Source organism: Mustela putorius, unplaced genomic scaffold (genome assembly GCF_011764305.1).
Source record: "Mustela putorius furo isolate JIRA1106 unplaced genomic scaffold, ASM1176430v1.1 tig00003898_pilon_pilon_pilon, whole genome shotgun sequence".
Lineage (NCBI taxonomy): Eukaryota > Metazoa > Chordata > Mammalia > Carnivora > Mustelidae > Mustela > Mustela putorius.
Window position 1 is genome coordinate 2,197,928 of NW_025422047.1, and position 18,396 is coordinate 2,216,323.

The 18,396-nt window shown below is 43.3% G+C and overlaps 1 protein-coding gene across 1 annotated transcript; it reads right to left on the reverse strand.

The window, feature by feature from the left end:
* Positions 1-10,866: 10,866 nt before the first annotated feature.
* Positions 10,867-14,910, reverse strand: GJD2 (gap junction protein delta 2). The gene is made up of 2 exons (XM_004751046.2): positions 14,214-14,910; positions 10,867-13,157 (listed from the first exon to the last, which is right to left on the reverse strand). Exons 1-2 carry the CDS (start codon positions 14,282-14,284, stop codon positions 12,263-12,265), a joined length of 966 nt encoding a protein of 321 aa, XP_004751103.1. The 5' UTR covers positions 14,285-14,910; the 3' UTR covers positions 10,867-12,262.
* Between the last annotated feature and the right edge of the window lie 3,486 nt (positions 14,911-18,396).

Consider the following 18,396-nt stretch of genomic DNA (forward strand, 5'->3'; position numbering starts at 1 on the left):
CAATCTCAGTGGAGAGTCCACCTTCATAGCTACTCACTGCCTCCCCTTTCTGCCCTTACTGTACCCAAATCCTGCCACACAATGTATTGGGATTCTAGAATCATCCATAAGGAGGATAAATTCAACCAAGAGTCTTTCTCTCTTTAACCGTCAGTGACTTGAGCCCTTACCTCTGCCCTTCCATCTCCATCTGCTTTCTTAAGCTTATTATAAGATTTTGGAGAAGACAAAATTAGATCATATACACCAATCCTCTCCTTGTAGCCTTGGACAAGCTAGCCACTCACCTCAGTTTTTCCATCTGTAATATGGGTCTGAAAATACCTCTCTCAGGAGAACACTGCATTAGTAGGGAGTATGTGGTTTCTTGTGGCAGTCAGGGCCCAGTCTGGAAACTGATGGTGTATTTAATCTGAGTATTTGAGAAAACGTTGATGAATAAACAACTGAGAAAGGTAAAGTCACAGAAGATCAGTGTTAAACTCCATACTTTCCTCTAAATCCAGTTAAGTAAAAATTCTTGTAAGATTTCAAAAGTAAATATATCACCATAATATATCAATAATATATCTAAGTATTGTAAATTATATTGTATTTGTATTTGTGGAAAATCCATAAGTTATATTTAAAATCAGTCAATTTCTTTACCACTCAGAGATGGGTATATTCCTTGCAGACTTTTTTTATATGCAAATACATATAGCCAAAAAGAAGTTTATAACAGACTTAGCTCTTTATAACCTTTTTGGGTTTTAGCTACCTCTTCTCTAAAATGGGCTTATGAAGGGCACTTGGGTGGCTCATTTGGTTAAGCAGGTCATGATTTTGGCTCAGGTCATGATCTCAGGGTTGGAAAGTCAATCTCTGCAGCAGGCTCCTGCTGGGTGTGGAGCCCGCTTAAGATTGTATCTCTCCCTCTACCCCTCCCCCCTTCCCCCTCATGCATGCACTCTCGCTCCCTAAAATAAATAAATAAATAGAAATTTAAAAAATGGGCCTATAGGGCTGTTGTGGTTACCAAATACATTATTACCCAGAAAACCATTAAGAAGCATTTGATAAATAAAATTATTTTTCAGTCGACAATACCTGAGTTTAGTGAGGACATACCATGTGCCAGACACTGTCCATAAAAATTTCACATCTGTTAATTAAAAAATGAGTCCATTAGTAATGTCCAAGGAGTCCACGAATAAACTAAAATGGCTGTCAGTTCCTCTTCATCTTCATCAAGAGTCAAGGTCAGGGTGAGAGATAATAACAATAATATTTTTCAAGTTTCTTTTTGGTTTTAGAATTTGTTACATGTGCTTTGCAATGTCTCCAAAATGTTTGTTTATTTAATCATGCTCTTATTTGGTCAAGGTTAAAATAAGTTTCCCTCTGCCCAGAAAAGCCCTCCTAAGAGCAGATATTCACATGAACTATAAACAGGCCAGTCTTAGGAGCCACAGAACATTCTAGTAACTAAAAGTTTGTGTTTGGAGTAGGGTTTGGTTTCAATTCTGACTTGTAACCTGGCTGTTTGAAGAAGAAGTTTCTCTAAACCCCACTTGCTCATCTATAGGATGGGGTTATTTTCTATTCTGTCTTACAAGATTTCTGAGGGGGATCATCTCAAAATGGGGATAACATCGTGTTGGACACTCTGAAGATCTACACACATGGAAGTAGAGACTGCAGTAGAGCCAATTTCTTTCTTTCCTAGCCACTCTTCCCTCAGCAAGGAATCTGAAGTTCTGGCAGCCCAGTCCATCTTTAGTGTCAGAGCTGGCTTAGACCATGTTTTCCCTACATGTACCTGCTCCTTCCACTAAATCGACCCTGGGAATCATTGCAGAGACTTGAGACAAACTGGAAGATGGGGAAAAGCTGATATTCCTACCCAGACCTAGCTTCCTATGTTCTCTTCTTCTTTTTCAGTCTTCTTGCAGAAAAGGCTGTGAACTCAGTGTGCCAGTGGCCTTATAAAACAGCAACATTTTTAAAGCACTTGGTATCAGGCAATGTAAGGAATTCTTTTTACAGACATAATCAAATTTAAAACTTCCAATGACCCAATGAAATAGATGGTTTTATTATATTCCCATTTTACAGATCTGGAAACTTGAGGTTTCAGCGGTTACACAACTGCCCAGACAACACTACTAGAAAATGAGAGTCAAGAAGGTAATTCAGTGTCTGACCCACATGGAGACTTAGTATTTGCTTTTAGAATGAATGCACCAAGTGGATTAATCAGAGATGATCATGGGATACTATATTATGGGTCCCTATTATTTTTATAGGGCACTTTGACTGTAAAGCCTATGCTTGTAGCTACTCTCCAGCGACCAGTCATTCTCCTATTTTCCTCATGTAATTCTTTGACCCCAAAGAGCCCCCAAGCACATGAGGCTAGATGTGAAATATTATCCTCACAAAGTATGCAGACAAGTGGAGTTAGAGTTTGACTTCCAATTTTCTTAAAACGTTACTTTTTCTGCCCACCATTCACCTTTCTTCTCCCCTCGTTCCTTAAAAAAGAAGTCATTACGTCATTGTACTTTCTCACCTAGGAAAATCTTTTGAAGTACTAGCCACCCTCATTTCAACACCCGAGGACCCTAAGAGTGCAGAGAGAAGTGTGGTAAGGAGAACAAATATATCAAAGTGAGGAATAAATGCCTGTCGGGCTCATTAGCACCCAGACACAGAGAAAGAAACTGCTATTTTTATCAAATGTACCTTCATTTAAATACATTTCAGAGTAACTTGATAGAAAAAGTGTTCCTTTGCACATTTTTGATCCTTCTAATAAGCACTGGCTATCTGACGTGCCCTTTCTAGCCTGGTTTTTAATCCCCCAACGTATAACATGTAAGTTTTAACGGTCGTTCCCTTATAAAATTTCCATAGCTGCCACTTGTCTTTGGGTTTTGTAGGCCTGATGTCAGCACAGGAAAGCTTTGTGGTTGAGATCACTTATGTGACCAGGAGTTAGGGCTCTGTCTCCTGCTCGTGATGCACTGGCTGGGTATTGATCACTCAGTGTGGGTCTAGTTATAGGCTTTCTATAGCCAAGGCTGGTTCATGACCCGATGCACAAGCAGATCTTCGGTTTCCATTAGTTTTCTCACTCACAACTTTGCCATCATTTTATGAATCCTCCAGGATGCTTTCCTGACCTGGTCATGCATGATGCTCATCTTCAACCCTTGGACCAAGATTTTTTTCTCAAATTCCAGAGTCACAGTCACTCAGAGTATCTGTGCTGTGACCTTATATTTAGTTAGCTACCAACGCAGACACAGACACAGACACAGTCAGACACACACACACACACACACACACACACACAGATTGTTTTCAGTAAAATACAAAAATGAACCCCCAAATGCTTTCCCTTCCACCCTTTCCCCCAAAAGCAAATGTGAGGAGACTTACTGTGTATTCTTATCTTATAAACCAGTTTTTCTAGAATCTCAGAAGTTATCTGCTTCTTGAACGTTTTATTAACTATTAACAGCTACGAACATCCCCAAGTTGACATTTTAAAGATTAGGTAAACTGTAGCATCAAATTTTAGGTTCCTACTCTGTAATCCAGCTATCCTGTAGAGACCGTCTGGTAAGTGTGCAGTGATGTTTACCCTACTTTTGCATATAACAGTGACAACTGGAAACAACCCAAATATCCAAGCCTAGGGAACTGTTCAAGTAAATTGTGGTACCACTATATCATAGAATATTTATCCACTAATCAAAAACATATTGCAAACTTCCTTGTTGATGTGGAAGATACTAACCATCTATACCTAAAAGAAGAAAGGTCTCAAAACAATATGGACACTGTGATGTTATCTCTAGAAAACATACATACATGGTCCCGTGTGCACCGGTCTTTGTACCTATGCAGTAGAAGCCCTACACAGGTATACACCAAAGGACAGACATGGTTAGCGATGATTCTCTGAGTGACAGAATTTTTCTCATTGTGCTCTTCTCTCCTCTGAATAGGTGTTACTTCTATAATTGGGGGAAATGATTGCTAGGTTGTGGTTTTTTTTTGTTTTTGTTTTTGTTTTTTTAAGTAAAAGTGCTTGCTTGTATTTCCTCATCTCTGATATCATGGAAAATAGCTAAAAGGAGGATCACATGCAGGTCTGGCTGCCTCTCCAGAACGTTCACTTTAGCTTCTACTTGGTGGGTAATCCAAGTGAGAGCCCTGTGTTCTAACTGCACTGAGGAAATCTAAGCTCCTGAGAGACCAAGTCAGACATCCTCCCCTCAAGATTGGCCTGCCACATTTCCTAGAGACCTCTTTAGAAGTATTAGAAACCTCTTTTTGAGAATACAGTCATTTCTCTAATATTTCCAGATTTCTTTCCTGACAGTCTAGAACTTAACATTAGATGAGTCAAGAAGCCATGTAGACTGCAACGTGCACCAGACTTCAAGTCAGAGAACTGAGTTCTGTCCCATCTGTGTTAAAGCTCACCATGGTTTTGCCACAAGAGACTCTTAACTCTAGGAAACAAACTGAGGGCTGCTGGAGGGGAGGAGGGGGGAGTTGGGGTAATGGGGGGATGGGGTAACTGGGTGATGGGCATGAAAGAGGGCACATGATGTGGTGAACTCTGGCTATGGTATGCAACTGATGAATCACTAAATTCTACCCCCCACATTAATAATACACTACATGTTAACTAAATAGAATTTAAATAAAAAATTAAAACCATCAGACCAATGAGTCAGGTTTCCTGAGACCTCATCTAGCAGAGCTTTCTCGGAAGAAGCATCATAAACGATTAAAACGTGACTTCAATATCCCACTGCCGGGACTGGAACCCAGATACACTATGGACTAGTTGTATAACCTAGGCAAGTTGATTTGACACCTACACTTGGTTCCCTTAGCTGAAAATGGGTGTAGTCATACTTAGCACTCTCCTTCCAGGGCTGTTGTAAGGATTAAGAGGGAATATATTTAACATATATTTGCTATTATTAAAATCATGAATAGAAATCTTTAGACCATTCAGATTTCACATGAAAAGCCTTCTGTGATTTTTTTTCTGTTGTTGTCATTGAGAAAATAAAAATGTGGAGGGAAAAAAGAAGAAAATTATGAAAAAGAGAATTTTTTTAAAAAAATCATGTGCAAAAAACGTGGCCGTTACCTGGAGACAGGTGTAACATATAAAGTTCCCCCATCAAATGTCTCAGAGGTATCAACGTTCACCAAATCTATATTTAGGTGCCCATATGTTCCTACTGGTCAGAGTAGCCTAAAAATACAGACATTTTGGTGCACACAGCAGCAATTTTCAGAGAGATTTCCCTTTTAGGGTAGCGAGATGCTGCAAAGCTTTATCGGGTCTAAGTGATTCTGAAATACTATATCAATTTACAGCAGAAAGGTCACCACTGATGAATAAACATAAGGATTCTGTTCTGTGTCTGGGATTTAGCAGACTAACCCCAACTAACATTAATGGGGCCATGCTGCCAAATCCCCAACCCTCACCCTGGATATTTGCTCCAATCCCTTACTCTTTGAGATTGAAATGTGTTTTCCAAATCAAAGCTGATCCCAAAATGGGATCTCAGCATCGTCAGACAGAAATAGTGTGGCTGATGCCTGGGGACCTGGACGTGCTCGAAATGATGACATTAAGGAGCTTTGTTGAAAAAGGCATCTTCTCAATGTCTACCTAATTCACTGTGGCTTTCTTTGCTTGATGTGCAATACAGTTTGCTCATTTTCCAAACCCACCTCCCACTACTCCAGGCAAAACAAAATCCCCCAGTCGTCCACATATACCCGCAGACTTCTCTGCCAGGGGAAAACATTTATATTGGTCCCTACCTACTTCTCTCCTCTTCAAGGAGACCCATTTTAGTGCCACCTTGGAGAAGTTTTTCTATACCTCTGCCACACCCCCTACCCAAACACACACACACACACACTGGATCATTGGATGTGATGTCTCCCTCCTTGGATCTCAGAATACATTCAGCCTTGAGTATGGCTCAGTTCAAATTCTGTCTTATGAAGTTGTCTCATTTTGCTCAGGTAGTCTAAGGGCCTATGAGGGTAGAAGAGCATCGCACCTGTCCATATGTCCTCTAAGATCTGGTCCAGGCCCTTGTGCACCTTCAGTGTTCAAGAAAGCACTGAATTGGATTGAATGACTCTGTTGTTTATTGGTTTTGGAGATTGGGACTTTCAAGGAAAGGGTTGGAAACTGGAGATTTGGGGTGTAGTTATAGATGATAGATCCTTTATTTATTAAATTAAATAAATATGTTTAAGAGGACATCCCTGGTCCTTGGAGCCAGAGAGAAGGACTGGTTCATTCTTTACAACTCCATTTGCCATGGTTGTCAGAGACTTAGAACACTGGCCTGGGCGAATAATGGATCTGATTCACAACAGTAAGTCATACACTGATACTTGGCATCCATGTCTCTCTAGATTTATGCACTGACCTCGCCTATAGCCCTCAAGGCCCAAAGCTGAGCACATTTTAACCATAGCAACTAATTTGGGCTTGGTTCTACCAGGTCAGTCTAGCTGGTGTGCAATAATTCTTCTAAATAAACATAGACTTTGAGTGGTAACAGAGCTGGCTGGCCATGCCTGAATATCAGAGCTCTGGCTGAGATGAGACTGATGATTTACCCTCTGTCTGCTCAAATTTTAATTGCTTCCATGGAACCTGCAGGAGATCTGGAAGTAGCTCAGGCAAAGGATAGTCTGTGCTCACAGTTTCTACTTTCTCACATCCCACTCACTCACCAAATCTAATGGAATTTCTCGAGGCTTTTATCTAGATTTATTTAGTTATTTTAGAAGTTGAATTGAACAAATAGCAGATCTTCTTCCTGGAGATTCCACCTCCCTTAACTTTATGAGACCACTTTGCAACTATCCTCTGCTAGCCAGCTCTTTCCAGCCTCCATCCTGGGCTCCTCCTCTGTCGACTCCAGGTTTTCCCCTCTGTCAGGCCCTTTCACACCCACAGCCATGGCTTCCACTCCAGAAGACTTGAGACTTGTTTTTAGTCTTCCATCTATAACTTTTCATCACTAACTTCACATACAACATAAAAAGGGAAGTTCTGTAGGGAGAACCTCATACTTCCCTTTCCTCCCTTCCTAATTTCTGCTCCAAATATCTGATTCTCATCGTTTTATGTGGACGTCTCTGACTCAGTTGTTCTCAGGCCTGACCACAAATTAGAATCTCCTGGGTAGGTACGGAAAATAAAAAAATCCTGATGGCTAGGTTCCCACATCAGAGATTCCAAACTAGGTGGTCAGGAATGGGCCAAAGGCATTGGTGTTTTTAAATACTGTTTCCCCATTATTATTGACATAAATTTTCATCTTTTTGTTGGAGATGTAGCTTCAACAACTCTTCTCAAGAGCCAATGCAGGTTGTTATTATCTCCAGGCTTCCAGGCCCTGGAGCAAGAGCTCAATGACCATTTATTGTCTTAAATAAAGTTTCCACACATCTTGGTTTGCTCAGGATCCATCCACTTTACACCTATTGTTCTGGCTTGCCGCTCAATCAACTATCCTGCCCCTTTCCTTCTCCAATGCATCCTGTTCTGTGCACTAAATTAAACAACCCCTCTAACCATAAGGGTACCTAAAAGTTTGAAAACACTTAGTATTATAAGCTGAATTGTGTTCACCCAGGTCAGAATGTGACTGTATTTTGAGATAGGGCCTTTCCAGAAGTAATTAAGTTAAACTGAGGCTACTGGGGGGAGGGGTCCTCATCTAATCTAATGTCCTCATAAGAAGAGAAAATTTAGACCCACAGAGGGACATCAGGTGTTCACCCATGTGTACTGAGGAAACACCATGTGACGTAACAAGACACAACAGGGAGGCCATCTGCAAACCAAGGAGAGGGGCCTTCAGAAAAAAACAAACCCATTCACACCTTGGTATTAGACATGTAGCCTCCAGAACTGTGAGAAAATACATCTTTGTTATCTGAGCCATCCAGTCTATAAGATTTTTGTTATGGTAGCAGCAGGAAAAACACACCAAAAAAACCCCCACCAAAACAACAAACAAAAAACTACACTTGGTAAAAAAAATAAAGTACAACCAATCTAAATACTGTTTCCTAAATATTCCAGTCCTCCAAGATGAATGCTTATATCATTTTCCAAGATACCCACTGTCTTGATTTTAGACTGTTGGGGTTCTTCAACTACATCCTAAAGGACTCGACTTCATGTCTTCACAGGATGTTTTTAGTTTTCATACACTGTGGGTCTATAACACCATTCTTAGATGGAAGACTGACAAGAAAGGTCACATATGGCCGTAATGGGTAAGGCCCAGTTCCTACCATCAAGGAGCCACAGACTGATCGAAGAACATCTCATCTCCAGGCAGCTCATAACAGTGAATTTTATGAAGGCTCAGTGCAAGGTCACTAAGCCAGCCTGGAGAAGAGTTTAGTACAGGTGCCTGTGTAAGTGGACAGTGAACAGGAACATTCAGTCAAGGAGTGGTGGGACAAGGATTTCCTGCAGAAGAAACAATGTTTTTAAAAAGGGAGGGTGGTCCTAGGTGATGCAGTTGGTTAAAGCATCTGATTCTTGATTACAGCTTAGATCATGAGCTCAGGGTCATGAGATCGAGCCCCGCATAGAGCCCCGTTTGGGTTCCTCTCTGGGAGTAGGGACTGCTTAGGATTTTCTCTCACTCCCTCTCTCTCTACCCCAACCTGCCCCCTACCCTCCGCTTCTGTGCATGCTCTCTCTCAAAGACAAAAAACAAAAACAAAAACAAACAAACAAACAAACAAAAAACCACAAAAAAAACCCAGAGAGGTAAAAGAAAAACCATGTGGTTTCTGGTGCTTTCGTAGCTTCCTTCACCCTCAATTTTAAATCCAGTCCTTTGGCTCTGTCCTCAGAGGCTAGAGGGCACAGCTGTTATCTCTCATTTTTCTAACCCTTTAAATATCTGAGGATTTTAAAATTATAAATTCTGTACTTTCAGCTTTTCTCTTCCCAGACTAAGTAACTTTGATCTGTCTAGTGTATTCTCCAAAATTTTAAATCCAGTTCATACACCGGCACCCATTATCCCTACCAATGTGTGCACGTGTGCATGTGTGTGCACACACGCACGTACACTCACACAGGGGCCAAAAGGGCCTGCAGTTCACCAAAAGGCTTTTGAATCTAAGAGAATGTATTTGCACTATCCTCTCACAAAGTACATCTAGATTAAGGTCACATCCATCACACAGCTATGTGAACCATCAAGTCATTGGTATATTTTCTTCATTAAGTAGAAAGCAACAGAATCAGACTGACATAGATCAGTCATTCTGAGGGATGACTCTATATGCCCAGAGGAAGGTATATTCCCTCCTCCACTTCTGACAAGTGAACTAATAATCTTTCCATTTGTGGGTGTTTGGAAACATCAAAGAACTGAAATAGATCAGCCCCACTGATACACTATCGTTCTTCTAATCTTATATCACAGCATAAATACAACAGCCCTTGTTTTCCACACAGATTCCTACTTCTTTCACACCCAAGCATATGCTAAGAGCTCTCAAACAACACTCTTCCTCCATCTCTGGGAGGTGTCTTCAAATATTTTTAGATCACCAAACAGAAAACAGAGGAGGATCTGCTCCTTTACTCAAGGATAATCATTTTCAACTGTCTATGTGTATTGCAGATGGAAACCAATAGATCGAAATAAACATATTTTCATTCTAAAATTGGCATCTGCTCTGCTATAGTTAAAGGGTGCCACGATTGTGTTTGAGAAACAATCACCAGGAAAGGCCATGTTGCTTCCCAATGTTCAGACCAAGTGCTCATGGAATAAGGTCAAGAGCATTAAAGAACTAGAGGAAGAACACTAGCCTACTGAGCTAATGGGACCACATGGAGACAGGAAATGCTCAAAAATCATGGTGAAATGTATGACTAAAAAGTCAGGTCTAATAACCTACAAGGAGGAGATCGTTCTCCTTGGAAAGAACCCAACAAGAAATGATTGACTGTGCATAGTCTAACACTGTGCTGTATAAGACAGTAGCAGCTAACCATATGTGAACAGCTAGAAATTCAGTCCGTCGGTTGCACTAGCCATACTTTAAGAGCTCAACAGCCACATGTAGCTAGTTGTTCTCATATTGAGCAACACAGACAGTAGAAATTTCCATCATTTCACAAAGTTGTTTTGGACAGTACTGGTCTAGGAGGTTCTGTTTAACTATTAGGTCAGCACTATTTTAAACATTAGGTCTTAAAGAGATGATGGAGAGCTCAACATATCTGCCAAATGTGACGATCCATGGCAGAAAAATGCGATGGAAAGGAGAAAATATTCTACTCCTGGGATGAGCTAATATGATATAGTATTGGAATTTTATTACAAGAAATATCCCTAGATGGGGCGCCTGGGTGGCTCAGTGGGTTAAGCCGCTGCCTTCGGCTCAGGTCATGATCTCAGAGTCCTGGGATTGAGTCCCGCATCGGGCTCTCTGCTCAGCAGAGAGCCTGCTTCCCTCTCTCTCTCTGCCTGCCTCTCCATCTACTTGTGATTTCTCTCTGTCAAATAAATAAATAAAATCTTTAAAAAAAAAAAAAAAGAAATATCCCTAGACAAGCAGAGAAATCTTGGCTACAATGGAAAGGATTTAGTAAATACTACTATCTGAATGTCTCATCACACTCTTCTAAACATTCCACAATGTACCAGCCTCTCCTCATCCCTTCGGGGCCCCAATATTCTGCTCTTTTGAATATGCAACATTTGTGAACATGTGTTTAAATAAATAGACACCCCAATCAAAATAGAAAAATGCAGACTCTTCCCAGTTTATAAAAAAAGGCAAGAACTTTATTTTAAACAAATCCTCAGTTGTGTGTTACATCATGTCCATATCTAAATCAAAAATCATAAATGATAATGCAAAGGAAATAGAGGGCTTCATAAAAGCAATTATCCGAATATTCTTCTTGGCCAATGCTTGAACTAAATACACAGCGGATGTGAAAGGTAGTGTATGGCACTTAAATAAATAAGAGCAAAGAGAAGGAAACATATTCACAGTCCAAAGAAACAGGTTTTTGAACCTTTGGTATATGTCTCAAATAAACATCCGTAAACACGTGTTTGCCAATAGTGTTTCGTTCCAGGTTTCTTAAGCTAGGTCTTGTGTATGTGTTTCAGAAATAACTGAAAAAATGATAAATTGAGATTCACATGGGCTGATTAAGGTCTCTGGTGTGAGCACACAGGTAAATTCAAACCATGGCAAAATGATGTGCAGCTGTGTTGCACAACGGAACTATGTAAGAAAATGAGTGAAATATACCAGTTAGAAATTCTGTGGCTCAGGTCGACACCCTTGATATTAACAATAATGACAAAATATTTTTAATGCTAGCCAAAGTCCACAAGCTGGAAGGCAGAAATATCCCAAAGCTCATAACCACATGCCTAACAGTGCAACAACCATCTCACAGAAGTGTTATAGCTGCATATTCCAATCCCTCCCTCCCACCCAAACCCTGCCCCTAATAAACAGCACCAGTGCAGTTTGAGTTAGAAAATTGGAAATACTGAGACATTCCGAAGGTTTTCATAATGACTAAGGGCTAGTCGGATGGGGCTTTAATGGAAACCTCTGCCGTGGCCATTCTCCAAAAAGCAACTCCCTGTAATTCTCTCTAGCTTGCAGATAAACCATATTAGGTATACTGTAAGGCCAGATTCAGAAAAAAAGCTGGCATGCTATCCTGGGTTGAGGGAGAGGGGCATGCTAATAAGGGAGGTACATGGAAGATGCCTCAAGGATGTTTGTCCTGCATCCCAGGATGAAGAGATGTGTTGAGACAGGTCACACATTTTGTACCAATGAAATATTTGTCTCATGCCATTTACCAGGATATAGAGCTCAGCAGAGCTAGGTCCTACTTGGTAGCTGTTCAGGTACACTGTTGTCAGGATCAGACTGGGCCATAAACAAAGAGGGCCCCAGGAAGTCCTACTTATTCATCTCATCACTCTAACCCCATGGTTTCGGTAGGAACCGACGGTGTGATGCGTGATCATGTTCTGCTTGCTCTCCTCTTCCATTGATGCAAGGTCTTCTCTTAACCATTTTTGTCCTACATCTCAGTGGTAAATGAAGGCAGGTACAGTCACTCTCTGAGCGCTCATCTGCCTCGGGGCTCCTTTTCATTCCCCAGGCCTTCCCCCAAACTGCCCCTTTACACATAGGCAGAGTCGCTGGACTGAGTCCTGCCAAAATTGGGAACACTGACCCGGGGCAGGTCCTTGTTGCGGATCTCATAGACTGACTTCCTCTTGGCCTGGGCCCCTCGCACAGCCAGCTTGATCTTGCGCCATCCCAAGTGGTTGAGTTCAGCCAGGTTGAGCACAACACAGATGCCACTCACCGCAAACATGAACACTAGAAAGACAGTCTTCTCGGTAGGCCGGGACACATAACATTCCACTTCCTTAATGCAGGGGTAGCGGTCACACTCATACAACCCTGGGACACTGAAGCCATAGAGAAAGTATTGGCCCACCAGAAACCCAATCTCCAGGGCATTTCTGAACACCACTTGGATAATGTAGAAGCGGGAGATGCCTTCCTGCCTTCGGAGCTTGGATCGCGCTGCGGTGCGCAGCCCTGATGGGTGTGGGGTCAGCTCCTTAACCTCTAAACAATCTGGCTCCGTCTCCTTACTGGTGTTCTCTGTGTTCTGCAGCACCCCATTGACAATGGCATTTTGCAACTTCTTATCTTCTCGTTTGCCACCACCACTGGCTCCACTCCCAGTTCCTCCAGGACCCCCCATGGACTCAGGGGGTTCCCTGTCCAGGGCCAGGAAGACAGTAGAGTAGCGGCGTTCTCGCTGCTTAGCGGACTGGTGCACAGAGTAGGTGATGAAGCAGAGACTGGGGGTACAAACCATTATGATCTGGAAGACCCAGTAACGAATGTGGGAGATAGGGAAGGCGCGGTCATAGCAGGCCTGGTTACAGCCGGGCTGCAGGGTGTTGCACACAAACATGGTCTGCTCATCATCGTACACCGTCTCCCCCACAATGGCCACAATGAGGATCCGGAAGATCACCACCACAGTCAACAGGATCCTGAGCAGGGGAAGAGGGAGGGAGAGAGGTTCTCAAGGGTCTAGTCACTGACTTAAGAAACCCCGGCTCCTCCTTTCCCTGCTCTGGTGTTTGCCAGTCCTTTGACTGGGGAGCTGTCCAACTCTGTGTGGTACTGAGCTGGGAATCTAGGAAATCTTTTTTGGCTCTTCCCTTAATGCTGGTTGCCGGTAGATTGGAAACACTTCATAATACAAGGGTCTCAAGAATGTATATACCTCCATACACTAGATGTGGTGTATGGAAACAGATAGATTTCACCTGCATACATGGAACATACAGAGGCAAAAGGCACACCTTCATTCTGGATATGGCAAATGCACATGGAATATCTGAACAGAGAGTACATGTTTCAAAGTCTATACACAGAGTGTGCATATAACTATCCCAAGTGGATATTTAGTTTACCCTCAGTATAAATATTGAACTTAATGCTTTATATGAACAGCTATGAATAACTATCCACATATATACATATATATATACACACATATATATAGTGTATATACATATGAGTACATATATTATATATGGGAAGACATAAAAGTATCAATTGGAAGTGTGGTTTTCTGAGACCTTAAGTTTAACAGACAAATCAGTTTAGCTTAAGAAATATTTTGGGGGGAAACATACATCTGCTCTGAAGAAAAAATCCATCTCCCTATTTGCCCTTCTCTGTCCAAACACAATCTTGCCTTCCTTGTAGATTCTATTTAGGGAACCGGATGGAGATTGGCTCTGACTCCGGAGAGTGGGGGTACTACGACTGAGCCGACAACTCCTTTCCTAATGAGAGAAGAATCAACCCCCCGGTGGTACTTCAGGGGGAAGTGATGGAGAGCTGATCAGGGGCAGCTGGGGGAGGGGGATCACTGGACATGGGGTGCACAATTACTCAGGGACACAGGCGCACGGATGGAAGAGGATGGGAAGGGGGCAGTGGATGGGTTGGGGGCTGTCGGGGCTCGGTCTGGACGTGCCAAGGGACTCCCGGGGTAGCCCGACGGGGCCCGCTGACGACCGGCTCAGCGCCCTTACCTCCCGATCATAGTGGAGTGCTGCTGCACCGCGGCTTCCAGCAGCCTCTCCAAGATGGTCCATTCCCCCATCGCTGTGCATCCGGAGGCAGCAGACAAAGACTGGGCAGCACCGGGCACGTTCCCGCTCCTGGCCCCTCCCTGGGCCGCACCTCCCGACTGGGAGCGCTTGACCCCCGATTAAAGAAGCAAACAATTTCTTTAAAAAAAATCCAGGAATCCCCTCTCCCTTTTATTGCACTTAAAAGAGGGAAATGAGGAAAGAAATCGTAGCGATCCCGGATCGATGGGGCAGCTGGCGCGGTGGGAAGAGCGGGCACCAACCTCCCGCGCCGTCCCGGGATCAGGTCTGGAGCCCGCGGATGCCGGGGAGAGGGGCGGGGCGGGGGTGGCAGAGTGCAGGTCCCCGAGCTCTCGCCCGCCCGAGAGAGGTCTCAGCCCCGGGGTTGGGGGCCAGCGAAGGGTCCGGGCACCAGCCCCCGCGCCTAGCACTTCAGCAGGCACCGGGCGCTCCTGGGCTGCCGCCTGCGAGGCCCGGGCGGAGCGCGCGGAGCTGGCTGACAGGCTCGGGAATCCGCGGCCGCCGCCTCTAATCCTCCCTTAAGTAGACTCTGCCTGCGTCACGCCAGGTCGGCGGAGGGGAGCCGAGCGCGGCGCGCGGCTGTCGCTGCGCGCTGGAGCCCGAGGGGCAGGGGACGCGCGCGCGCGGGGAGAGGGGGGCAAGAGTCCTGGGGACCCGGCGGGGAGTGGGGCGACTTCGGGAGGAAGGATCGCGGCGCCCCTAGGGGCTTCTCGAGGCGCACAGGTAACCTCACCTGACCGCCAGTCCCCTGCAGGGGTGGGGGGAGCCGGGAGCAGACGCGTGGGTGAGCGGGGAGGGGCGCGAGTAGGTCGTGTGGCCTCTCTACGTGCGTCCCTCACCTTTTTGCTCTTTGTCTTCGGGGAGACAACCAGAACTCCCTCTCTAAATGGAGATGCTGGTTGGGGGAAGGTGAGTGGGAGCGACCGCAGGACACCTTTAAATCTCCTTTGGAGACTACTGAGTGTGAAAGAGTGAGCCTGCAGTTCTGTGCTTCCGTGGGTCGGATGCTCGATGATCGGGTGAGGGAAGCTCGAGGAGAGTCCACGTAGGCCAAAGCTTAAATGCAGGTTTGAAGCTGTTTCTGGGGAAGGGTCTGTGCACAAGTCTCTACCTAGGAAGTGCCTCGCGTGGGCAACTGGGTGGCAACGATTTAAGGTCTGGCTTCCCTCCGCACAAACGCAGATGCTCTGCTACATTTTTAAAAGAAAACATTTATTTGTTTATTTGTGTGTTTATTTATTTGCTGATGGAGGTACTTCTTAGGTTAACCTTGGTCTGAATCTGAATTTAAGGAGGCCCGGTACTCCATTGCCAGAAACAATACCGCTGACAACCTCACCCCATCTTTGCTTGGCTTATCTGGCCTTGGCTTTCTCCTCTCAACCAGCAGATCCTGGTTTCTGTCTTTAAATTTACATTTTGTTGTCAGTTCTATCCAGAGCAACTGCTTAATTGGTTGCTACAAAATAGAAACAATCACACCAGGCTGTTAATTAGCTCAAGGGTCAGTATTACGAGACACAGTAGTTGGGAGTGATTCATATAAATGTACCCAAAGCACACCGGGTAAGTGGTTGTCACCCTTTTAAAAATACAACTTTGTACAAGGGTTGCTAACTCATTCTAGGAGGCTTCATTATCCACAGGGATCATAGCACATAAGTGTATTACATAAATCACACCATGCTAAGCTTTCCGTTCGAGAGCAACCAAGATGTTTGGGTAGCAAGTGGCCCCGGGGTTAGGAGGAAGGGTACCAGGCATGGGCTTGAGTCCACTCACACTGCACTTTTGTGTAAAATAACTTCCAAGGCACAGCTCAATATTCAGTGCAAGAGGGATCAGTGAGATTTCTCCTAGACTGGACACCTTTACCCCAGGGAAGAAGTTTTTCACTGCAGAGAAGTAAAACAGTCTACTAAAAATGGGAAGGGTATAGGTATAGGGTATAGGGTATAAACGGAACATAGGGGCTAAGGCAGATGCCCCTTCTTTCCTGCTGGGCAGGGAAGACACACAAAGATGAGGATGGATGTATATTCTATTATCCAATTCACTTCCAGAAGGAATGGCGATCCCCCTGCTCAGACTTCCCCCCTGCTTCGTTAGACCCTGGCTCCCTATGTTCTTTTCTTTGGCAAACACTTTTGGAGTAAAGGATCTTAGACAGGGGTGAATAAGTGAGACAATCTTGTAGGAAATCTTTCTAGCATCTCCAAATGTCCTAAAATAAGCTGTACAACTCAAAATCATTATTTCTATACTTGTGGCTATACCAAACCCTTGTAGATGATGCTCCTAAGGCCATAGAATGCACGAAATACATTTTAAGTATTGTTACAATGCAATTTTCAAGCCCCAAATTATGACATTCGTTGGTTATTTTAAAATAGAGCTTAATATGTCATATAGATTCAACATGTGAACACACATATAAACACACATACAGGTTCTCTATGTAGAACCTGTATTTTAAAATACTCATCTGTTAGATCTAGTGGCCTGTTTTTATATGAAAACCTTCTCACCACCACATCTTGAAAACAATGAACTGTTGTTGTTTTTTTTAATACTCATCTATTCATTAGAGAGAGAGAGAGAGAGAGAATGTGAGTGGAAGGGAGTGGAGGGAAAGGGAGAGAGAGAGAACTCTCAAGCAGACCCCCAGCTGATCAGGGCACCCATCATAAGCTGATCCCAGGACCTTGATATTATGACCTGAGCTGAAATCAAGAGTCGGACACCCAACCAACCAAGCCACTCAGGTGCCCTGAGCTGTTTTATTTTTTTTTTTTTCCAAATCACTCATAGGTTGTTTTACTTACTACATTGTGTTTCCTTTTTTGAACCTGATCAATGACACGTTCAATTAATAATTTGCCCCAAGAGTGCTGCATTAAATATGGAGAGGTTCTGTGTAAAGCCAGACATTTCTGAATTTCCTCAGAGGGCTATCTCATCCACTGATTCTCACTGTCTCAATTCCCCTCTGATCGAAGATCCCCACTAAGTCAACTGGGAAGTTTGTTCCTTTAACTTTTATTTAAAACTCCTCTTCCTCTACAAAAGTCATGGTTTTAGATGAAAAACAGTGGAGTTCATAGAATAAACCTGGTTGTACAAAAGACCATTTGGGGGGAATGCATTAAAAAAACAGGCACTGGAGTCCTACCCCAGATCTGTTAAATTAAAGTCTATGGAAGTGAGATTTATGTATCTGTATTTTCATTTAATTGTTGCCAATGACTTTGATAAAAATAAAAAGTTGAGAACTTTTGTTTCTGTGAGTATTTAGGGCAGAAATGGTCCTAGAAATCAGGAAATCCCATCACCTTGTTTCACAGATGTTAAAATCGACCCCCAGATTAGGTGGATTACCTAAAGTTATATAAATAAGGGAAAGGCTAAAAAGAAAAGTGCTATTTAAATGTCCTAAAGAAGAACACCAAATAACTTAAAAGGATGGAAGATATGACCTTAGAAGAAGGAAAAGGGAATTAAAGTGGTTTGGATCATGGGGACATGCCAACCAATAAGTCTCTAAAAGAAAGTAATATCTGGATTGTTGGCCTTGCAAAGGCCAATATCTCACTAAACAGTAATTTCCATTAATAGAACAGGAAAATATTCTCCGCAGCTAGTGGAGAAAACTATAAAGGCACATAGCAAAGGGTATGAATATTCTAAAAAGAGGAGAGAATGAAGAATTACTGACAATGATTCAATTTACTACATGGATGTATCTGGATTTGTTCTTATCCTTATATGTGCTTAGAATTTCGTTTTCTTCTTAACCACAGATTCCCAGATGAACCTGTTAGCTTTTCATGTTCAAACATTTGGTAAAGGCACCCCCCACTCCCCAGCACTTTGTTGAAGGTGTAAGAATGAAAGTGAACCCACTGACCTCTCCTTTACTGGGCTGTAAATTCTTGGGGAGCTGAAGGCATACCTTACAGAGGTCATGGTACTTTCCACTGTCTTTAGCATTGTGGAGACTTATGTGAAAGAGCAGGGTGGCTTCTCTGGCTCTCTATTCCCCTCAACCCAAGAAAGCTGCCCATTCCCCGAGTAGAGGTGGATCCTGACTCCCCTGTGACCC

What these genes read in the sequence shown, in the direction of transcription:
- GJD2 (XM_004751046.2), bottom strand. Translation starts at nt 14,284, where the DNA reads ATGGGGGAATGGACCATCTTGGAGAGGCTGCTGGAAGCCGCGGTGCAG. An exon ending in CACTCCACTATGATCGGGAG is followed by an intron (nt 13,158 to 14,213) that starts GTAAGGGCGCTG and finishes TCCCCTGCTCAG; the next exon opens with GATCCTGTTGACTGTGGTGG.